Here is a 23,713-nt window from a genome sequence, read left to right as displayed (position 1 = left end):
TGATAAACAATGAGAAAAATGGTTTTAATACTGCAGGGAGTCAGCAAAAAAATTACTAGGAAGTCTGGGAGTAGAAAGGAAAACTTTTGTTTTCTCAATTTTTTAGGGTAAGCATTTTAATTTTTACAAAACTTAAAATGCCATTTAGACGTGTTGAAGGAAAAAGTATTGTAGAAATGTGAAAATTATGACCATAATTTGGATGTGACATTAAAGTGCTCGCTTCGGCAGCACATATACTAAAATTGGATGTGACATTAAAGCAAGCAAAAACAGGTGAAATTAAGAGTGAAAGATTAAGAGAATAATACATTTTAGAATCATAAATTTGGGAGCTATAGCTCCAGATCAAGGAGGAAATAGAATGTGCTCATGGTAGTAACTTCACAGATAGTGTCAGTTTATAGATGAATACTTTATCAAAAGCCATCATCAGAGCACTTCAGAACCTAGGGAATTTCATAAAGTGTGGACAAATCTAATTTATGCTCCTACCCTGATTCTTATAAGCATGAAATTATTATTAAAGATAGCACTGAGGGGCTCTTAACTCTTCTTAGAGTCACAACAAGGTAGCTTGGGTTGGAGAAGGAAAATGAAGTGGTTATCAAGTGTCCCTGTGGTGCTAAGTCTTTAAGAGGGTTCTAGATGGGTTGCACACTTACTGGTTTCAAATTATTTTATACACATAATAATTGAAACATTGTCTCCAACCAGTAGCTCAGCATTACTCTCCTCCCAGTGTTTACCATTTGGAACCTAACCCCCAAATAAATCATTTCTATTCTATAGCAGGTCTTTAAATATGCCAAAGCGTTAACTATGATAGAGAATGATGGTTACAAGCTTAGGCTTTGGATTGAATCCTGACTCTGTCACTTCCTAGCTGTGCATACTGGACACTTTACCTAACTTCACCTGGAAGTTGACTATGGTGACATTAGACCAGCTCATGGAGATTTTCTGAGGATTACATGGGAAATATGGGTGAAGCACTAAGGATAAGCACATAATAAGCACTCAAATGGATACTCATTATTATTAACTTTGAGAATAAGATTACTTCATGAGCATGGTAACTTTGAATCATAGATAGATGAAATTTTATTTTATTACTTGTGGCAACCACTTAGAAAGTATATAGTTACAATTTATTGAAACCTGAATAATTTGCACTTATTTTGAACTTCGCTCTCCTAATTATTTTTGTCACTTTCGAACTGGTACATCTCATTTTGTGTTTACTAAGTCTTCTTTTATATTGTTTTCCAACATCTTGCCAGGCATAGATATGATCTTAGAAGTTATTTGTCTCTTTCAAGACAGTTTCTTACTGTATGATTCTTTAGGTTCCTCATTTATCTTAGACCATTGGTCCTTTTTTATTTATCCCAATTCTCTATTTCTTCTACAATTAAGATAATGAGATAGGATTCTTGATTATCTTATGGGAAATTTAAAATATGCAATAATATTGCAGGGCACCAGGCTCTTTCTCAAGAGGTTTTCCAAGACATCTAGCACCTGACCAGCAGTTCTCCTCTCTCAGAGGGATAATATTTTGAGGATACCAAGAGTGGATCCCTTTTTGGGACATGGCAATTCATTAATTTATGGTAAGAAATACAAATGCAGTATTTCAGGTACTTGATGTCCATTTGAACAATGCATTTGTCTCCTGTAGACAGACCTACCCAAGGAACCAAATCATCATTAGAAGGTTACTTATTGAGCTTTAAAATCAAAATAAAATTAAGAGAAATAGTTACACAAATGTGTTGTTTACTGAAATCCAGCTAGAATTGCTTGATGCATCCAACTCCACAGGATGGATTATCTTGTCAGAGAATTAAAATACTTGAAGTTCACTGAAGCTCTCTTTCTTGAACCCAAATATTTGCCTCTGTTACCCTCCTCTCTCTATGTGAGGCAGAATGAATTAAGATTTCCTCCTACCTTCCTAAGTGGTTTGGTCATCACCCCATCACCATTAATGAATGTATGAGAACTCTGATAAAATTCAGGCAAGCACCATATCACAAAGAGAAATTAACAGATGAAATATTAATTTCTCATATAGACTTAATATGGGTTCTTGGAAAAAAAATTAATCCTCATGATACATATACTTAATTTTAGGCCTCATTGGGAAAAACAAACTTCTTTAGCTCTCATCTTAATACCTCCTGTTAGTAGGAGCAGAATTTTCTCTTCTCCCAATTATCTCCTCAAAAACTTCTGTTCATTCTGTAAAGCAGGTCCCTGGGCAAAGCAGAAAAGCCACTATAAGGCTTTTCAATTAGTAAGACATTAGAAGGGATTTCAAGAGCTTAGGGAAGGGGGTGGGTCCTTTATGGAAAAGGGTTAGTAAATAGGGACTCCAGAGACAGAATGGGTAAATGACATTGGAGAGCTAGGAAATGTAAGAGATTCACAGAGAATTCACCATTTCTCCCTGGCTCCACTGCCTTCATCCCCACTGTAAGTCTGGGAGAATATCCATACCACCATTTCTCTCTAAACCCCCAAGTCTAAACAAGGAGGTGTTTTATCCATCATATTGTAAGAATAATCTAGATATGTAGAGGGTACAACACCCAATATGTTGTATACGGTCAAATGACTTTGAAATTACCAAATGAATTATTGAGTAAAGACCTGCAAGAACTTCATCAGATCAATATATGTATTTGCTTCAAAAAATCCTGAGTTGGGATTTGTATGAGAGTGTACGATCTCTACTTCCAGCAACCATAAACAGGCAAGAACACAGCAGCCCCACTGGGCTCCTTTCTAGAAATTTCCCTTCCCCATTCTATAAAGAGAAACCTGCTCTGAGGAGCCAGAAAGAAAAGCAGAACTATCAGGTTTAAGTTGTTTTTATGATTGACTCCTTCTTTTCTTTATCACAAGTGACTAAATTCTGTAGATCTAAATGGAATACAATCCATTTTTTCTATAAGATAATCTATCTTAATTAAATGTTAATTTCAGAGTTGTACTCCATGATTACAATCTTATTTCTCTTATTTATCAAGTTCTTGGAAGATGTTTCTTTGTTGTCCCCCTCAACAATGCATTTGAGATATAGTCGGGAGTATTTTAGGTTATAGTTATTAGAACAGCTTTTGGTCATGGTCGCCCCAGTAGTACACAGAAGCATTAGATTTACTGTGACCAAGTCCACATGTTGGAGGTGTATACATTAAGGTGGTGTGGGGATCATAGTCCCATTATTTTTTTTTAAGATTTTATTTATTTATTTGACAGAGAGAGACATAGCGAGAGAGGAAACGCAAGCAGGGGGAGTGGGAGAGGGAGAAGCAGGCTTCCTTCTGAGCAGGGAGCCCGATGCGGGGCTCGATCCCAGGACCCTGGGATTATGACCTGAGTCAAAGGCAGACGCTTAACGACTGAGACAACCAGGTGCCCCTATAGTCCCATTTTAAAAGATTTGATTTGAAAACTCTCCTTCCACTGAATAAATGTAAGTGTCTAAAGTATAGGCTAGGAATAATCCAAACATTACTAATTTCAGTCTCCAACCTGACGGCAGGAAGCAAAGGAGGTCCTCAGGCAATCAAAATATCAGAATCAAAGACATCAGACCACATTTTGTTTTACCTATACTTTTCTGATTTGAATTTGATAATTCATGTATTAGCAATCCACTAATAAATATTTCTTGAACTGCTAAAATAACTCTTCTATGGCCTCTTCATTTTCTCATAAAATATACCCCAAAGGCTGTTATTTGATTGCATTTTTTTAAAATTTTGACTCACCCTCTGTGACTCAGAAATAGTGACCTGTATACATGCCACAAAGTCCCAACCTTGTTTCACCCTGCTGGGGTTCTAAGACCATTAAGGTAATTTGTAAAAACAAAGCACCCAGACTGTTGTTTTGCAATTTCCCTGGTTCAGAACATGTCTTAAGCAACATGTGGGTTAGTGGTTTAATCATGATAGGGAGTTAGGTATGTTCAATACTCTTTACCCCATTCTTGTCCTACCTTTGACTTTGGAATTTGCTGGGTCATTCTGGTCACTCATTAAATATCCTGGTGGCCCCAGAATTCCATAATGTAGTAGATAACTGATAAAAAAAAAAAAGAGAGAGAGAGAGAGAGAGAGAGAAAACATTTATTACCTTACTACCTGAGATTTTTTGAGTACCAAGTCGTTTAACATAGATTGTGATAGGACTTCAAATGTCTTTTAATATCTCCAGAAAATATTTTTCCTGAGTAGTAAAGAAGGTTAGAAAATTGCTTCTCCCGTCTGTAATTCTGAAGGAAAAGATTCCTGTTTTACTTACATTTTAAAATATTTCTTAAAGTGTTAATGATTGTAAAGTGTCTAGAGATCATAAATTGCGATTTTATACACATTGCTCAAATGCAACACTTTTGAAAACTGCAGATAGTCTAGTCCATGTATGTCCCCATGAATGTGAGTGTTCTCTATTCTTTAGTTATCACTGCAAATATAATTTATAGCAAACACCATCCCAACCTAAATATATGAAATCTCCTACTTTTTTAAGATCCATAAACATTTCTTGTCGTAAGACACTCTATAAATGCTAAGTCATATAATAAGTATGCTCTTTACTGATATTTCCTTTTATTCCCCCTGAAACTCTATTACTGTAGTAAATGCAGGTACTATCATTCTCATGTTGTTGATTGAACTCCACATTTGAATTAAATTTCTATTCACAGGTAAAGAAAGGAGGGCACTGAGGGTGCAAATGTTTCGGTTAAGAAATATTTTTTTTTCATGACTTTCAATTCCTGAAAAGATGAAACAAAAATATATTTCGGTCACTGCCTGAACATAACCCATGCTTCTAGGGAATTACCCAACCTCAGAGTCCTCAGTGTTATTTTGAAAATACCAGTCAGTCTTAAAATTCCTAAAAATATAATTGCTCTTAATATCTAGAAGAAGAAGCATATTAACCAGAATCTTAAGTGTATCTCTTTAATTCTATTATAGAACATAAACAATTTTTAAGCTAGTCAAGGGGCATGATATACTATCAAACAGCACACGACATGATATTTAATATTCATTAAATGATTAGTGAAATTTGAACACTTAGAACTGGGCCTCAGGGAGGATCGGCTCAGAGGTATGAGGGAAGACTGAGAAATCGAGTCAGCTGGTTTTGACCTACAGAAGCTGCTCTTTAAGAATATGGCACCACAGGGGCGCCTGGGTGGCTCAGTTGATTAAGCGACTGCCTTCGGCTCAGGTCATGATCCTGGAGTCCCGGGATCGAGTCCCACATCGGGCTCCCTGCTTGGCAGGGAGTCTGCTTCTCCCTCTGACCCTCTTCCCTCTCATGCTCTCTATCTCTCGTTCTCTCTCTTTCAAATAAATAAATAAAATCTTTAAAAAAAAAAAAAAAAAAGAATATGGCACCACAGCTTTTCAACCCAGGGGTTTGATAAATGGAAATCTGGGTTGATATTCTTAATATGCCTGTTTTAATAGAACTGGAATTTTAGATGCTCCACAAGTCTCCCTTTGGTAAATCCCTAATTAACAAGAAAGCTTGAACTTTTTGCTTTTACTTTCTGGGTATCTTGGTTTTGACATTATAATAAAAATGTTAAATCCTTTAGTTGGATGAGAAAAGTCTTTCTAAGCCATATTAGCTCTATTCCAGGCCTATTAAATAGAGACTCTGGATGTTTCATTTGAAGGTACCATTGATCCATTGGATCATCACTGAAATAGCAATTATCAGTGGATGGCACTGCAGTTTGTGGCAGAAGAGACATCCAGTTAAGGCAGGGTTTTTGGGTTTCATTGATATTCATATTAATCAGGGCTTGACAACATAGTAATGTGTTTAAAAAGTAACAATATGTATAATCATTGAATTCTGAAGTCATATTCTTATTTATATTTATATTAATTCCATCCATACTGTTTTTTAAGTATATGCATCCGTGCTTTAAGTAGGATGAGTAATGCATAAAGTCTAGTTTATTTCATCTTATAACAAAGTTTACTTAGAAGTATAAAACTGGCTACCCTGAGTATTCTCTTCATTTTTTTAACAGTAAAATGCCCACATCCCAAGTTTTATCGCAGATATTTTCCTCTCTCCATCCACAGAATGTGTTATAGATTTTTATTTTCATATAAACTAAAAAAAAAAAAAGATCTTTATTTTGAATACTTGTGGCCTTAATGGTAACTACAGGCATGTCAAAGTGTGAGATTTAGGAATCTACCTCAAAGGATAACAAGATACAGAACATGAGTTACCAAAGAATTACCATTAAAAAAAAAAAAACTTTACCCACGTAGATGTGAAGTCATATCCTGACCAAAGTAGGAAGTGGCAGGTCACTGGGCTCAAACTTATCTGCTACACATCATAGAAGGCACGGTGCTGACAGCTTTCAGTTGTTTCTGTACAACAGAAAGTGCACTCGCTCGGAGTAGTCTGAATTCAAAATGCTGAAGAGAAAACCATCCAATGCTTCAGAGAAGGAGAAACATCAAAAACCAAAGGTAAGGTAATTTCATATACAAACAAAACAAAACCATTTAGTAGAATAAACACACACACACACACACACACACACACACACACAGTTCTTCTCTTGTCAGTCATAAATCAATTCAACCATAGGCTGAATGCCTCATGGCAAACATGAACGTTGAATTGCAAACTTAGGTGCTAACTAATACCTGACAATTACTGTCTCTGTAATTTTCCCTTATAGTGTATATTTGATCATTTACCTTTGTAACTGAAGTTTGAACTCAGATCCAACTTCATGGAAATCAATGTGGAATTCTCAGAAAGGCTGATATTATGAAATACTCCTGAACATTTTTAATGACTATAAAGTTGTCAATGTTTATTTAACTGAATGCATTTTATCCCTCACGTATTCAGCTCCCATAATACTTTTAATTATAAGAACATTGTAAAATATAGATGTTTTAGCTAAATATTTGCTTTTTTTCATTTTTTGTATTAAAATATGATAGCTTGTTGAAAAGATTATTTTTCCTACTCTTGCTTGAGCTAATACTCTACTAGTGAGAGGATTGGGTTATATTTTAAGAAGCATCAAAACCCCATATATTGATAGATTTGTCAAATTGGTTCTATTTGGAATGTTATGCTATTTTTGTCTTGACAATAATTGCCACATTAAAAAAAAGTACAGCATGAGATTACAAAGTTTAGATTCTATTGTAGAACTCTAAATTACTTTCATTAATAACATGAACGAAACTATAAAATACTGGGTTCAAAGGTCTTCCCCAATACTTACACATTTCTTGAGTTCCCTAGATAAATAACATTTTTAATCTATTTGTGAATAAACTATAGCTGAGGTCAGATGTACTTTTAGAGGACTGACATATTATCTATTATTGGTCTTTATTTGCTTGGCACCCATTCTGAGAGAAAGGAGTTGGGAACTGACTGTGAACTTCTAAATTGATGTGGCATTGAACAATGGTCAACATTTTGTTAAGTCTTTGCAAGTTACTATACAACCCGTCTGAAGGAAACTAAAAAGGAAATACTTCCAATCTTTAAAAACTAAGTCAAGCATCTTTAGTTAAAAATACAACTGGATAATGTATCATGATTTCTGCCTTTTTCCCTATTATAATAAAAACTCACAGCAATGTTTCCCAAAGAGAAAAAAAAATTCTAAAAACATCTTTTTTTTTAATATTTTTTATTTATTTGAGAGAGAGAGAATGAGAGATAGAGAGCATGAGAGGGAAGAGGGTCAGAGGGAGAAGCAGACTCCCTGCTGAGCAGGGAGCCCGATGTGGGACTCGATCCTGGGACTCCAGGATCATGACCTGAGCCAAAGGCAGTCGCTTAACCAACTGAGCCACCCAGGCGCCCCTAAAAACATCACTTTTATACTTAAGATTAATTTTATATAGAATTTACTCAATTAAATGTAACTAATATTGAGTTGACAATAGTAGGTTTTAGGAAGATCATAAAAGTTAACATGAAACAGAGGTTTTCTCCTTCAAGTACTTAAAATCTGAAGTGAAAGTATCTCACAAGAACTGCATTAGGTAGTTAACTGTCATATTTATGTCATTGAACTATTTTCAAAATAATACTTTAGTCTATCATCATCATTTGCCTTAATTGCAGGAACCATTGAAATATAAGTGGAGTATTGTTCATCATATTGACTTGTTTGTTCGTTTAAATAAAAATATATTTGATAACATCTATCTGGGAATAAAATACATCACAGAGAATAATCACATTGGAAACATTGACTTCTGTTGTGAATGGAGTCCCATTTTCTTTAGATGAGTGATTTCATGCTACATGAATTTGAAGAGATATGTGAGCGTATATGTACATGTATATTTTTTGTATATTCCAGGTCCACTAAGGCCTTTCCTTTTATATTGAGGTAATATTTTTCTAATTATTATAATTATGTCTTAGAAAGAAATCCTCTTCAATTCACATTTATTTATTTTACTGGGTAATTTTCTTTGTGAATTTTATGGAGAAAACAGCAGAATCCCTAAAAGGTGAAAGAGATGGGTATCATGATGATCCCTACAAATAAATGGCTAGTAGAATGAAGAGTGTAAATTCCTTCATCTGTTGGAAGGGATCATACGGCCTGTGTCTAGAAAGAAAGAATAGAACCATCAAGAATTCAGCCTGAAATATGGGGAATAACATAGTCTATGCTAATTAACTATGGGACCAAACAATAGTTCACATTTCCTGACCCAGAAAGACATACTCCTCGCACTATAGTCTTTCAGAATGTCTGAGAGAGATTTTCTTGTTTTTCATTGTGAAGGCTACAGTAGGTAAAGAGCAACAGCATTAAAAATGAGGGAACCATTACTAAATCATCTAGTTTGTGTTAACTCCTGTGCCTTATAGTTCAGGTGACCTAGTACCCAATTCAAATGGTGAATGCATATTATACCTAGTGTCACCCCAGATAAAAATTATGGAAATGTTCATTTGAAAAGGGAATCAATGGAGAAGGACTTTGTTTTGAGTATTTTTAAGTAGATCCTACAATTGTGAGAAAGTTCAAAACAATCAGATATAAAATGTAGCAACAGATTTTATAGGAGTCTATATACAAAATGATTTATTATTTTCTTACATTCACAAGCCTTACCAATAGACAAACATGTCCATGATTCAAAAAAATAATTAAAATACAGTTTTACCATCTTTATCATTAATATGTTATCTTTTTCACCTTTTATACCTGTTTCTCCTTTTTTGGTATGGGATCTTTCCTTCAGATAGCTCATTAAATCGGACCAATTGTATTCATATTTGTTATAAGGGCTTCATAGTGTAGGTTAAGGGAGTGAGACCCGAGATACTCTATAAGGGAAACTGGGAAGGCCTTGGAGAATTATTACAAAAAAAACCCACTATGTATACTGGAATGTTAATAAATTCCAAAAGGTTTAATTTGTGTCTCAGAACTCTCTATGGTATATATAAGTAAATTCCAAATTAATAAAGAAATTTGATGAATAGTGGCTAAGTACTCTACATTTAGATTAATTACTCAAAAATAGCCTTGTTTAACATACATGCAAGGTTCTATACTTTGCTTTTTGAAGTTTGTTTTTGCCTTCTCATCACTAGTGCCCACTACTGATAGTGATTTTTAAAAATTTTAAGCATATCTAGGATTCAAATTTGGTAAGATATGATCTCATTACACTCTATAAATGCTTAAATTATAGAACATGATTTTCCATGACTTTTTCCAACTGAAATGTTTTATTTTTCTATATTTATTGTGAGCTTCTTGTACACTAATAATTTTTTTTTCAAGATTTTATGTATTTGAGAGAGCGAGCATGAGCAGGGGAGGGGCCGAGGGAGAAGCAGAGCCCAACGCAGGCCTTGATCCCAGTACCCCTGGGATAATGGCCTGAGCCGAAGGCAGACGCTTGACCAACTGAGCTACCCAGGTGCCCCTAATATTTAATATTTCTAACAACTCTGTGAATCACTCTTACTTAGCTCATAGATGAGAAGGCATAGAGAAGGTTAATTAACTTGAGCAGAGACACAGTCAGATGAAAAATACAACTGTGAGATGTGAAATACATCTGTCAATTTCTAGTATTTCTGTTCTTATTATGCTGCTATTACTAGCATAGGAACTGTAGATATGACTCCTATTTCTGTCTTAATTAACAAATATGTTTGGGTTTTTTTAAAAAGATTTTATTTATTTATTTGACAGACACAGCGAGAGAGGGAACACAAGCAGGCAGAGTGGGAGAGAGAGAAGCAGGTTTCCTTCTGAGCAGGGAGCCTGATGCGGGGCTCGATCCCAGGACCCTGGGACCATGACCTGAGCCGAAGGCAGACGCTTAACAACTGAGCCACCCAGGCACCCCTAACAAATATGTTTTATGGGAAACAGAGAGAACATATGTTTATTTTTTTTTTAAAGATTTTATTTGTTTGAGAGAGAGAGAGAATGAGAGATAGAGAGCACGAGAGGGAAGAGGGTCAGAGGGAGAAGCAGACTCCCTGCTGAGCAGGGAGTCCGATGCAGGACTCGATCCCGAGACTCGAGGATCATGACCTGAGCCGAAGGCAGTTGCTTAACCAACTGAGCCACCCAGGCGCCCAAGAGAACATATGTTTAAGAGGCTCTTTTAAGTTTGAAAGGAATTTAGAAGTCCTCCATTCCTGTCTCTGATACAAGAATGCTACCAACAAAATTCCTCCAGGTGTCCACTCAAGCTTCAAAACTTAAAACTGTAAAACAACAACAATTTTTATTTTTTTATTTTATTTTTTTTTAAGATTTATTTATTTATTAATTTGACAGAGAGAGACACAGCAAGAGCAGGAACACAGCAGGGGGAGTGGGAGAGGGAGAAGCAGGTCTCCTGTGAGCAGGGAGCCTGATGTGGGACTCAATCCCGGACCCTGGGATCATGACCTGAGCCGAAGGCAGACACTTAACGACTGAGCCACCCAGGCGCCCAACAACAACAATTTTTAAAATATTCAAATGTTCAAATTGTCAAAAAAAAAAGTCATGACCTAATACTGAGATTAAGTATAACCACGTATCTCCCTCCTGTCCCTAGCATACCTTCAATGTAGCAGGCCCCTAACAAACATGTGGAGAGTGAATGGAGTTTCTTGTGTCTACTCTATGTATCCTGGTTCAAGTATGGATACCCATCAGTGCAGTGAACTTTCATTTCCCTTGGTACTAAGTCTGTTAGTGTGTTCGTAAGAAAGTTTGTATGTATGTGTATAAATGCAACTGTAATTCATTTTTAAGTTTTAAGGACTCCAACACAGCAAATGTTGTACAAGAATCTCTGGAGACATGGGGCGCCTGGGTGGCTCAGTCATTAAGCATCTGCCTTTGGCTCGGGTCATGATCCCAGGGTCCTGGGATCGAGCCCCTGCATCCGGCTCCCTGCTCCACGGGAAGCCTGCTTCTCCCTCTGCCACTCCCCCTGCTTGTGTTCCATCTCCCGCTGTGTCTCTCTCTGTCAAATAAATAAATAAAATCTAAAAGGAAAAAAAAAAAGAATCTCTGGAGAGGCCCACCTTTACATAACCGTAGACCTTTGTTCCAAGTCAGGGAATATGTTGAAACTTCGAAAATAGAAAAGGAATAGATAAATGAAACTTTGCAACTGTAATTAGAACAACTTGGCCTTTATTCGGCTGGGATTAATGATCTGTGTTAACAGGATTTTTTTTTTTTTTTCAGTAAAGGAGATTCAAATACCACTGTTATTTTAAAGGGAAACACTGGAATAATGGCAGTTCTGGAAATAGCTTTTTTTTACCATATTTTTAAATCTAAAGTACATACTAAATGAGACACCATTAGTGTCACAGATGCTAATTTTCACTAGCAATGACTGAAGTGGCATTCTTTCCCATTTGCATTCAATCCTAGCAATGATGAGAGGTGATGAGTTGATTATGAGCTGTTTTCACTGCACTGCCCGCTGTGCAAATTTATGCTCCTAGACAAGGGTGACACATAGTTGGGGCATTAAAGAGCTTTCTTCATTGCTTTTCCTATCAGGACTGCAGAGATACATTTTAACTCTTATCAAACCAGTTAAGGGAAGAAATGTTCACATGTACAGGTGCTTACTTTAGGCCAGGCACTTATAGAAGGAGCTTATGGCATTGCCTCTCCAATTTACAGGAAAGAAAGCAGTCCTGTAGATGTGAAATATTTTCCTCAAGGTATCATAGCTGGTAAAAAAAAAAAAGTTATTCAAGATTATAGGGGACAGCTTTTCTTCTTCTAAACCTGTGGATTTCCCCCCATTACTTCTTTTTGCTTCTTCGACTGGTGTGTAATTTTGGACTTTAATTTAGATAAATTCAGTTGAATGTTCTGGCTTTTCAAAGTGATCCCAGATAAGAGACGTGATATATAATGGAGGAAATATTTTTTCCATTTACAAAATGATGGGTGTAAATAAATGTTTATTTTTACTTTTGATTATTACTCCTCTCCATGCGGGAAAAAATTCTCCCAAAGGTTCTGTTCATTTATGTATTTAGTTCGTATTTATGTCACCTTTGTATTCCAAGAAATAGTTAAAATAAATGATGATCCAAAACTAAATAAATTATGATCCAAAACTAAAAACAGGTCAGGAGAAAACAGAGTATAGATCATGTTAAAAGGTATCACAGGGCCACCAAGGTCAAGTTGAACATGGGTCTAAATGCTTGCTGCTCGTGTGGTCATACAGACCAGCAGCTCTGGCATTTTAGGAGTCTGTTAGAAGTGCTGATTCTCTGGCCTCACTAGATACCTATCAGTTCTCTGAGAACTTTAAAGTTCAGAAATGTTTACATTGATGGTTCTCAACCTAGGTTGCACATTTGAATCACTGAAGAACTTTAAGAAATACTAATGATTGGATTCCATATTCAAATATTTTGATTACTTAATATAGAATGTGCCTGAGCATCAAGAACTTTTAGTTACCTAATCTGGAAACATTTTTTCTATTAATCTTTTCAAAAGACTTAGAAGGTGATTGATTAATCCATTTACTCATTCATTCATTCATTCATTCAGTCATTTAATACAACAAATATCTCTTGAGTGTTTACTATAGACAATATAGACCATATGCTGAGAATACAGTGGTGAATAAAACAAAGATCCCTGCCCTCACAGAACTGACATTTACTGGGGATGACACACAACAAGCAAGAGAAATATGTTAAATATATCGTATGTTAAGTAGTGCTAAAAAGGGAAGGAATACAAGACACCAGGAAAGATTTGGTGAGAATGGGACATTTGAAAAAGGACCAGAAAGAAATGAAAGAGCTGCCCACGCGTTTGACTGATGAAATTATATTCCAGGCAGAAGGGAGAGTAAGTCCAAAAGCCTTGAGGCGGGAATGTCCCTAGTGTGTTTGAGAAACAGTGGAACAGAGTGCGCACGGGGAAGAGTGTTCCCAAAGAGCAGGATCACAGGGCGCTTCTAGGTCATTACAAGGATTTGGGCTAGTACTGGAAAATGTTGAGAAAGGAAGGATCTGGGTTCCATTGTAGTGGGTTTATTCTGTCTTCTGGGATTCAAATATACCGAAAGGACCTAGAGAGAAAATAGGGAGAAGAGACCAGATGGGAGGCTCCTACAGAAACTAGGCAAGACATGATGGTGGCTCACACAAGGGGAGTGGCAGGGTGGATGCCAAGATGTTGAATTTGGAATCTGCTTGTACATACGTATTATATGTACAGGAAACTTAACCACACCACGTGTATTGAAAAGCTGGTGAACAGAAAGGCCGCCACTGCCCTACACTGTTCTCGTTTCTAATTTGTGCCCACATTCCCAGGAGAAATGCCTATATTTCTGTGTCACACCAACAGAAATTCACCCCAAAATCGATGTGTCACTTCCCCAGATTTTCTCTTTCTCCAAACTACAATTTCTTGTTGAACTTAATTCTCATGCCTAGTGTACCTCAAATCAGAAGAGATGAACAAATAATTTGCTCATTTCATCATGTTTAATTGCTTGAGTTAAATAATTTTAGCCTTGAAAACTTTTCTCCAAACAAAGCACTAATTCATCTAGCCTTCCCATTTTACAGAATATGAATCTATAATCAAGTTGTATTGCAAGCAAGTAGCCAAAAAAGCAGGGCCAAATAGGTTGGCTAAACTTGAAAAAAAAAAAAAAATCAAAGAAACAGTGTCCACACAGCATACAGGAAGTTCAGGAGACAAATGACTAAGAGAATGACAAAAGTGTAGCCTTCCTTTTTTTGGAAATTTGGATATTATATCCTATGGGAAGAGTATCAAGTCACTACTTTGACTACCAACGCACTGGATTTGTTAAAAATCAATTTAATGAAACACATCTCTTTAATCTTTCCTTGCCTTGCTTTGGAGACAAATTGCTTCATTATCCCTGAAGATTGTGTTTTTTTCTAATGGCATTAACTCCATACTCTACGTTTGCAAATTTAGCATTACCAAACTGATCCATTTCTCTTCCTTTCTAGTGTTAAGGATTTAGGTGAACTTTTAGAAAGAAGACATTCATAATTAGCTTCTTAGCAGAGGACAAAAATGTCCTACATTAAGAATTGATTAAGAAGAATAGAAGAGGTTTTTAAGCTGTTTCTAGGGGTGGACAAAGTGATTCTTCTATGCACAGAGCCATTTGTTAACCCAGCTGGCTGCGTCTCTTTTCTCCCCCTCATGATGAGCTTCACCGGTAGGAGTTTAACAAAATACAACGGGCTGGGTAGCTTAACAGAAATGTATTGTCTCACAGCTCTGGAGGTTGGAAGTCCAAGATCAGGGTGTCTGGGGGCTGGTTTCCTCTGTGGGTCCTGAGGAGAGGCTCTGTTCCAGGCCTCTCTCATTGGCTAGGAGATGGCCACCCATTACTCCTCTTCATTTGGTCAGTCCTCTGTCCATGTACACCCCTGATGTCCCTCTTTTCTGCATCCAAAACTAATCTTCTTATAAGGACACCAGTAGGATCGGATTAGGGCCAACCCTAACAGCCCCATTTTAACATAATCACCTCTTTAAAGGCCCTGTCTCCAAATATAGTCATATTCTGAGGTACTAGGGATTAGGTCTTGAACATACAAATTTTGGGAAAAATTAAAATGCAGTTCATGACACAGTCCGTGAAGTTCTACTAACTGTGGGGATTTGATTGTCAGCTGCTTCCTTCTTTCCAATTGCCCTAAGTCCCTCTTCACTTCCAGTTGACGAGTCCCCTCATTGGGCCAGCCCCACTGACCTCACTACAGTTGACTCCCTTTTACCCACACCATCCAGTCTTTTTCCTTGCTCTTTCCTTCCGTCCAAACTTACCTCTGCTACATCCCACTAGGCCTCTATTAAGAATCATTTGAAAATAAATAAAAGTAAAGCATCTGCTCTGCCCCCCTGGCCAGTGGCTTTCTGGCTACAGATTAAAATCACCTATCTAGCTGGACTGTTCAACCCTCAACAAAGCCTCCACCAATAGGGCCAAGGTAATGTCTTAGAGGGCATTCTGGCAGAGCAGTAGGGAACGTGAACTAAAGTCATATAGACTTGATCTTGAGGTCCTATTTTGGTATTTCCACACCAGGGAACATTGAACATTTTATTAAACCCCTTTAGAGTCTCACTGTGCTTCTCGGAGGAAGGGGTGTATGAAAGCATGCCACGTAGGATTGATGTGAGGATTTAGTTAATTACCATATGGAAATTTTCTAGCACATAGTACATGGTCCATTAATAATCTCACTCTCCTGTTTTCACAGTGCCTGTTCCACACCTCTATTGTTTCTTGTAATACAGTTTATTCCAATATGCCCTCCCAACCAGAGTTACCATCAAGAACAGGGGCTATACCTTACGCATATCTGCATCCCTGGAATTTTTGTTGGGAACAAGGGGGACTAAACTCAAGTCTGCCTGACTTTCAGATTCCATGTGCTTCCTATTCCTATTTTGGCTACTGCCAAAAATATTTATCACACAGAACAGTCATGATTTCTCAATGTGTGTAAAATGAGTGTGAAATGACTAATGGATAATATTAGTCATCTAAAAAGTACTCTACCCGAGGGCATAGTTTACAAATGGGTTGCTGACAAAGATCTGGGCAACACCCACATAAAGCAAAGCAACATTCTTAGAATCAGAATGTAATGAAACAAAACAATAATCAAACATGGTAATTTAATATGTCTGAAGAGTAAAAAAAAAAAAAAAAAAAAATAGCAAAAGGGCTTGCTTTGCCAGAACCCAAAAAAGAGTTGAAGAGTAGAAATGTGTCAGTGCCTGAAGAACAGCATAGATCAACCAAAGCAAATATTCCATTTGGCTCAGTGGACTTGCTCACTTCATAAGATAAGTAATTCAGGCTATGTAACTTCATGTCTCTAGCCCTGGATACCACCTAGTTACTGTAGCTTTACTATACATAAGGAAACAAATTTCCAACATGATCTTGTGTCTCATATAGTGTTTCCTCCAGGGGAAAAAAATCTTTGATAAGTCAACCGGAATATGTATTCTTCTTGATAGTTGAATTTCTCATACCTAACCAATACTTGACATTGCCATTTTTGGTATCTTATTACATTAGTTTATGAGTCAGTCCTTCAGAGATTGTTTATTTCAGAAAGCTTGAAAAATAAAGTTTCTGGACCTGATGAAGTGAGAGGCTGGCATTGGACATGGAGACCTGGCCAAGGAACTGGTTTTCTAGAAAGGATAAGCATGAGTTGCCACCTGGCCCCACCTTTTCTCTACATACGTACAACGAAGACAACTAACTATAAATAATGAAGTCTCCTTTCTATGTTTTTAATAATTTAAATAATTTAAATTCCTGAAGTAGATTTAAGGCAGGTTTACCTTGTGGCAAATTCTATTTATAATATACACAGTGATATGTCTAGGCATTAATCTGGATATTTGGTTTAAATTTTTTCTGAATATTTCACATGGTTACAGCTATGCAACTTGATTATTTTTTAATTAAGTAAGAATAACAAAATGAGTAATTAAATATATAAACTTTATAATGCTTATGGGTATATATTCTTTATATTGCTAGTTATTATACAACCATCATCTTCTTCTAAGTTAGGCCATCTACGTTTCAAGTTACTTTAAGATTAAGAATATCTTACTAAAATTATTTCTCAATTTTAAAGCAGCCATTACCTATAAAACAAATAATTATAGTAGATTTGTAATTTTAAAGGAAAATTCCTTCCAAGATAAACAGTCTTGTCAGACATTCTAAGTTTAAGAATTATCATCAGTGGAATTCATTTCTACCTACTGTTACATTTTAACATCACTATTAACGCCTCAGTATAATGAAATATTTATATAGCCAAATCCAAATTTGCCTTAAGGAGAATGTAACTGATCAGAAGGAAGTTACAGAACCCTAACATCTCTTCCAAATATCCTAGCATGAACTTTCAACTATTTTTTTCCACCCATTCTTTCCTTGTTTGGGATTACATACTGTATATTTGCTCCACATAAACATGTCTGTTCTTACTAAGGAGAAAACGTTTAAATTCCTAACCATAGTGGCAGCGGGTGCTGCCTGAGATGGGAATGTTTATAAGCTTTATGATATTAACTGCAGCACTCAACCTCAGGTGGCATAAAGCATGCAAAAAAGAACTTTCTGTCAGTTTTATTATTTCTAAAAAGGTTCCCCTTGAAGCAGAAGAGTGACCTTGCTCTGCTGAGCTGACATATGCCACTGGATTAATGGTCGAGCTCTGCTGGAGGGAAGCTCACAGAAACATTACAACTCCAGAAGCTGGGCTGGCGGTGACCATTAATCAGGGGGACCAAAATCATGCATCAAACACACTCATTTAAAAGTAGTAAAAATGACTTAAAAAAAAACTTTTTGAGAATTAGCTTATTGTTTGTCATTACTTGTGTTCAAGGAGATCACTGCATGAGTAAAATATCCCTTGAGGAGACCTTTAGAAAGGTTATTATGTACCCGGAGGCCACGTGAATGCAGAGGACATTTAAGACTAATGGAAATGACTGACTTTTTGTTCCAGAGAATTTGAGGGGAATGTTTATTCAATGGACTCTGTTTTCCCAGCTTAATTTCCACTCCTTTTTTTATTTAAACATGATTTCAAAACAATGAATATTTGCTTCTTTGTGATGATTTTATTTTTTAAACTGGAGTAACTGGGTTTAGTGGTATAAACATTTGATGGGTAAATATGTTAGGAAATTGTTCAGGAACCTAAAGTTTAGTCAACATTCAACTATTAAGTATGTTCAAAAGTATCTTGACAGACTTAAAAGTACATTCTTGGTATGTGTCAGCTAATGAAGCATTTCCAAGACTTTTCCTCTCTCTGATTATTGAAAAGGAAAAACAAAAAAACAAAAAACCTAAGTCTAAGTTCATTAAAAAGTAGAATAGAGGAAGAGGCATTTGTTAAGAAAACAAGAATTTTGAAACTTAAGATTATGGTCAAAACATGAAGGCCTGTTATGTTTAGTACTTGAAAAATTATTCTACTCCAAGACACCTGGGTGGTTCCGTTGGTTAAGCACCCAGCTCTTGATCTCAGCTCAGGTTTTGATCTCAGCGTTGTGAGTTCAAGCCCCAACGGGGAGCCTACTTAAAAAAACAAACAAAAACAACAATGACAACAATGAAAATTCTTCTCCTGGGGCGCCTGGCTGGCTCAGTCTATGGAGCATGAGTTCAAGCCCCACACTGGGCCTGGAGCCTACTTTAAAAAAAAAAAAAAAAAAATTAAGAAAATTCTTCTTCTCCTAAATAACTGTTGCCTTCTTCTCCCATCATATTCACTATTATCTTCTTTTCTTAGCCATAACCTACCCAGGAGGATTATTTATACAGTTATTTATAAATGTATTTAATATAAAGATTATTTATACAGTTTATTTGCAAGATTATTTGTTTTTGAAGTTTAGCTATAGGATGGAAATAGTTGATAATTATGTGTCAACAATTAAAATATTTAATACTTGGTTTAAGTAGGAGAAATCTAATATGCACACAAGAGAGAGCCAATTTCTAAATTTATGGAAGGATAGTGCATATTTTTACAACTGGAAATTTGAATCATCTATATTTGGTTGTGGCACTTTTGCTATCCAGTTTTCCATTTAATATACAGTGTGTGGTCCATCACCTTTTTTGTTATTTTGTCATTGTTTTAGCAATCACCATCTTTGGGTCTGGAGATTTCTAAAGAGTCCCTCAGTTAACAACTATATAATCTCTCAGGGTAAATAATTTTTGAGGCAAATTCAAACTATACTGATTTCAGCTGATTTAAAATTTTCTCATTTTAATGCCCCTTTCTTTTAGACTGACTATAAATAATAAAGGTACAGACATATGTATACAAAATGCCTTTAATGTACTAAGTAGTCAGTGTAAGTAAGTATTCCTAAATGGATGAATATAAATTTCCAAGTTGACTTCTATTATACATTATTAAGTTCATTTATTTTGTGAATAAATATAATCTGCTTTAGGAACTGCTTCTATATTTGTATACCATTCATTTAAATATGGTTCTATTTAGCTCTTAGGGATTGAAGTTATTTGGTTGATGGGACCAATAGAGTGCAAATTCCTCCAGGATAGATTCTTGTCTTATTCATACAGACAGCCTGACCCCAAGCATAAAGTTTAGCCACAGAAGGCACTTAATATATTTATGTCGAATTGCATAATGCAACACCTTATAGTCTTCAATTAGACATCAGCAAATTATCCTCCTTGGCTATAACATGATCGAATTATAATTTGCTTTTGTGTTAACCATGAAATATATGGCTTTTGGACATTTAATTTGAAGAGGAATGTGTGATCTGTCATCTGCTGTGGTTTTCCCAAGCCTCACAACTGTAGGATTTTTCTGCATAGGTACTCTAGCACTTAAGAACATGAGCAATGAGTGTGTGCTAAACTGGGGAGGCACTGGCACGTGATCTCATAGGGATGGTGGGACTGGATCCTGCCCTTGAAGAATGGACTGGATATGAGTAGGTGGAAAAAAAAAGAGGAAGGACATTTCTTGGAAAACAAACCAACAGAAACAGAAACCAAAAAAACATCATGAGCAACAGCTCAGAAGCATAAGTGAATGTGTCCATTCTGACCGGCAAGAATTGCCAGAAGTTCTGCCAAATCAGACTACCATTACCTGATACCATGGGGAATCATGAATTGCAGCGTGCTGAGTTTGAGCTTTATTTCACTGACTAAGGAAGAGCTACTTAAACTCTCTGAGTCTCAGTTTTCCTCATCTGTAAACTGGAGAAATCAATACCTAGCTCAGAGGGTGACTGTGTTTATTTAATGAGATAATCATAGATAGATCACCTGACATGGAACAAATCCTCAGTAACCATCCTAACAATGTGGAGCAAGCTTTACATTTTGAGAGGAACGAAATGATAAGAACTGGTATTTTTGGAAAATTCATTCAATGGTGTGATGTTAGATGACTGGAAAGGCAAGAGTTTAGGGACTAAGAAGCTAAATGTTAGCACATTGGCTCAGGAATGAGGCTGTAAGCACATATTTGACTAGCAGTAATGAAAATAAATGTTTACGACAGAGATTTCAAGAAACAATTGAGATGTGGAGGCTGAAAGAATGAGTGAGGGGTATCCTGCATTTTGCATATGTGTCCAAACTTCCCAAAGTGAGCAAACACAGATTTCCAAGAGTGCAGGCAGATGGCTCAGAAGGCATAATCAAAGCCGCTACTCAGGGGCAACTGGATATAAGCAGTGAGAGCCTTTGGTTGGCACATCTGCCTTCCAGCATGAAAGCAGGCAGAGAAGCCACTGAGGGCTAGAGCAGCTATGAACGTGGGTTCCCTGGAGAAATTCTTGAAGATTTCAAGGAAGCAGTGGTATAATGAAACAATTCCAGAAGGATCAAGAGGAACCATTTAGTAGTCAAAGAGAAAGAAGGAATAGACCACGAGCTATAGCAATAGTCTAGGAGTGAGCGGGCCAAGCAGAAGTTTTTTAAAATCAGGAAGATAAGAGGCTGAGCAGTCCAGGGTAGCCTGATCGTGGTCACATTTTTTGAAGTTTTTCCTATCCTTTTTATTCTGTAGGATTTTGTAGGAATCGGTGATATCAAGTGACTGAACTCTTGCCACATTAGGCCTTTTACCTGAAAACAAGATATTTAAGACATATCAGTATTATTTATTTTAAAACCTCTTTTCAACTAAAATAGAATATCCTAATTTCTATTCAATTCTTAAAACTGCAGCCTGACTTACAATCTATGGATGTAATGTAAATCATGACATACAGTAATAAATGATGCAGAGGCGCAATTGAGAATTTTAAATATCCAACTCGCAAAACTTGTTTTGTTACATTAAACAGGCTGATATGAATAACCACTTTTATAGGTTATGGATCATTTTGCATTGATTTTTTTTTTTTTTTAGATCTAGTTTCTTTTGAGGCAGTTTCAGTTTACACAAAAACATCTGTAGGGGCACATCAGCTTCTGAGAGGAAAGCTTTCACGTGGAAATTTTGACACAACTTTCAAACACCAGAGTGGAATCAGAATCTGCACTTCCTTTAGATATTTTGCAGTTGACAGAAAAGATACTGAACCAGAGCGATCAAGTGAACTAACTTTTGTCCTAAGAGTCCAGATCTACATTAACAATATTTAGAGCACTACTGTATGTTTGAGCATCGGGTGGCCTTTACTCGGGGTGGAAATGTTGTTGTTGAAGGTTATGTCTCACAGCTCCAGTTGTCTTTTACTCTTCAACTCCGACACACAACCATCCTCCATTGACACCACATGATAGTGTCATTATTTAACACTGAAGCAATCCTAGCAGGTTATTTTAAGTGAGTTAAATTTGTTTCACACTCTTCAAAAGATCTCAGCACCTGAGTTAAGTTAGAACAATTAAATCCTCGAATGCCTTTGGATAAAGGCTGACTAGCTAATGACATTTAGCATACTATTATTATAGAATATTCATACAAGTGACTGCTGAAACAATTCTGATCTTCAAGAGCATTTACTAACCATCACTCTATGTGCAGTATTTAGAAGATGTGAGAACTCATTGGCAGAGAGGGTGTAATCTTTAATTTGGCAGTGTATTTCAAAATACTGCGGATGTCTGACTCAGATATGTAAATTTTTTCTTTGAAATAGACTGTGAAACTTTTCCACCAGGGCCTTACCAGTCATGCTGGAGATAAGATTTTCCTTGAAGACTCCAAAAGTTGATGGCTGGTTAAGAAACGAAAATAAGGGTCTAGTTGTCTTGGTTTTGGTCAAAAGGTTGATTCATGTTTCCAAAAAGAGACCCCCAGTTGTCCTTCATGTTGATAAATTTAGGCTGGCCGTTGTTCTAAGAATCCGATTCAGTTCCATTCGTTCAATCAAGATAACTTTCCAAATTTTCATCCTGCTCAGATAGCAAGTTTCTTTGAAAATAGAAGACAAGATCAAAACTTTGGAATGGGATGGCAGAGTTGAGAGTACATCAGGGTGGAGAACTGAAAAAAAAGAGTTTATTTTTGCAAGTTCTGGTTCCTGTAAATTTCCTCACTGAAAAGGACTAGACCATTTCTAAGAACACTGTCAGCTTTGTATCATGACATGACATTCTGTAATAATTAGAATTGTTATACAAAACTAGAGGAAAAAAATGTAACTAACAAAAAAATGAATCCTCTTAAGTTCTTTTATACTATTCATTGCATTGTGTAGGGACACACACAGTTGTGTTCAAACACCCCAAATGACACTATTCAGCCTTTTTATTGTGGAAGCCAAGTAGACTAAGTGGAAGAAAGTAATCTGTACCATGTAATTGCAGAGAGTCTTCAAAAGGCAATCTAATCATGTGCATCTATATCAGAAAGTTGGTTGTTCTAAAATAAACTTGGAAAGCAAAACTTTTATTTTCTCCTTAAATATGTCTGTACTTCCAAACAACTATGATGTAAGCAATATTAATGATATTTGGTTCCTTAGAAAGTTGTGTAACCATTAACTTTTTTTTTTAAAGACTATTCTTTAGACAGTTTTAGATTCAGAGCAAAATTAAGAGGAAAGTAGTTTTGCCATGTACCTCCCAGCCCCTGCACATGGTTAACTCTTATTTCTTAGCTATTATTTAGGTACGTTTCTTTCTTTTAGCCGAACATTTTACTACGGGAAACTTTTGAGCATATGCAAAAACAGAATAGTACAATTCACCTCATGTATCCATCACCCAGTTAACCATTAAATAATGGCCAGTCATGTATCTTCTTTATGCCCACATACTTGCTGCCCCTCACTAGGTTATCTTGAATTACAAGTGAAAAATAACAGTACTTCCTCAGTATCATCAGCTAGTTATTTAAAAAATTCCTCAGTTGTGTCCTGGCTGCTTTTGTTACAATGGTTTCTTTGATCTCTATCTAAACAAGATCTATGGGTTGTTATTTGGTTAGACAACTCTTAGAGGTTATTAATCTATACTTTCCCTCTTTCTATTGATTAGTTGAAGAAACCAGGTTATTTGTCCTGTAGATTTTCTCACTGTCTAGCTTTTTCGGATTGCATCCTTCTGGTGTCATTTAAAATGTTCCTTCATCCCTG

The 23,713-nt window shown here is 36.3% G+C and overlaps 1 protein-coding gene across 2 annotated transcripts in view; it reads left to right on the top strand.

Annotated features, from left to right (window-relative positions):
• SAMSN1 (SAM domain, SH3 domain and nuclear localization signals 1) overlaps nt 1–23,713 on the top strand; it is an 81,984-nt gene that overhangs the window by 25,537 nt on the left and 32,734 nt on the right. The window contains exon 1 of one of the 2 annotated variants that reach the window (XM_027586851.1): nt 6,393–6,536. The exons of the other annotated variant lie outside the window; for it this stretch is intronic. Coding sequence (XP_027442652.1) covers nt 6,480–6,536 — 57 coding nt within the window. The 5' untranslated portion in view covers nt 6,393–6,479. Of the gene's footprint in view, nt 1–6,392; nt 6,537–23,713 lie in introns of those variants that run through there. 2 annotated transcript variants of the gene reach the window in all.

The sequence above is a fragment of the Zalophus californianus genome, chromosome 1 (genome assembly GCF_009762305.2).
Source record: "Zalophus californianus isolate mZalCal1 chromosome 1, mZalCal1.pri.v2, whole genome shotgun sequence".
NCBI classification, from domain to species: Eukaryota; Metazoa; Chordata; class Mammalia; order Carnivora; family Otariidae; genus Zalophus; species Zalophus californianus.
This window is presented reverse-complemented; position numbering and strand designations above follow the sequence as displayed.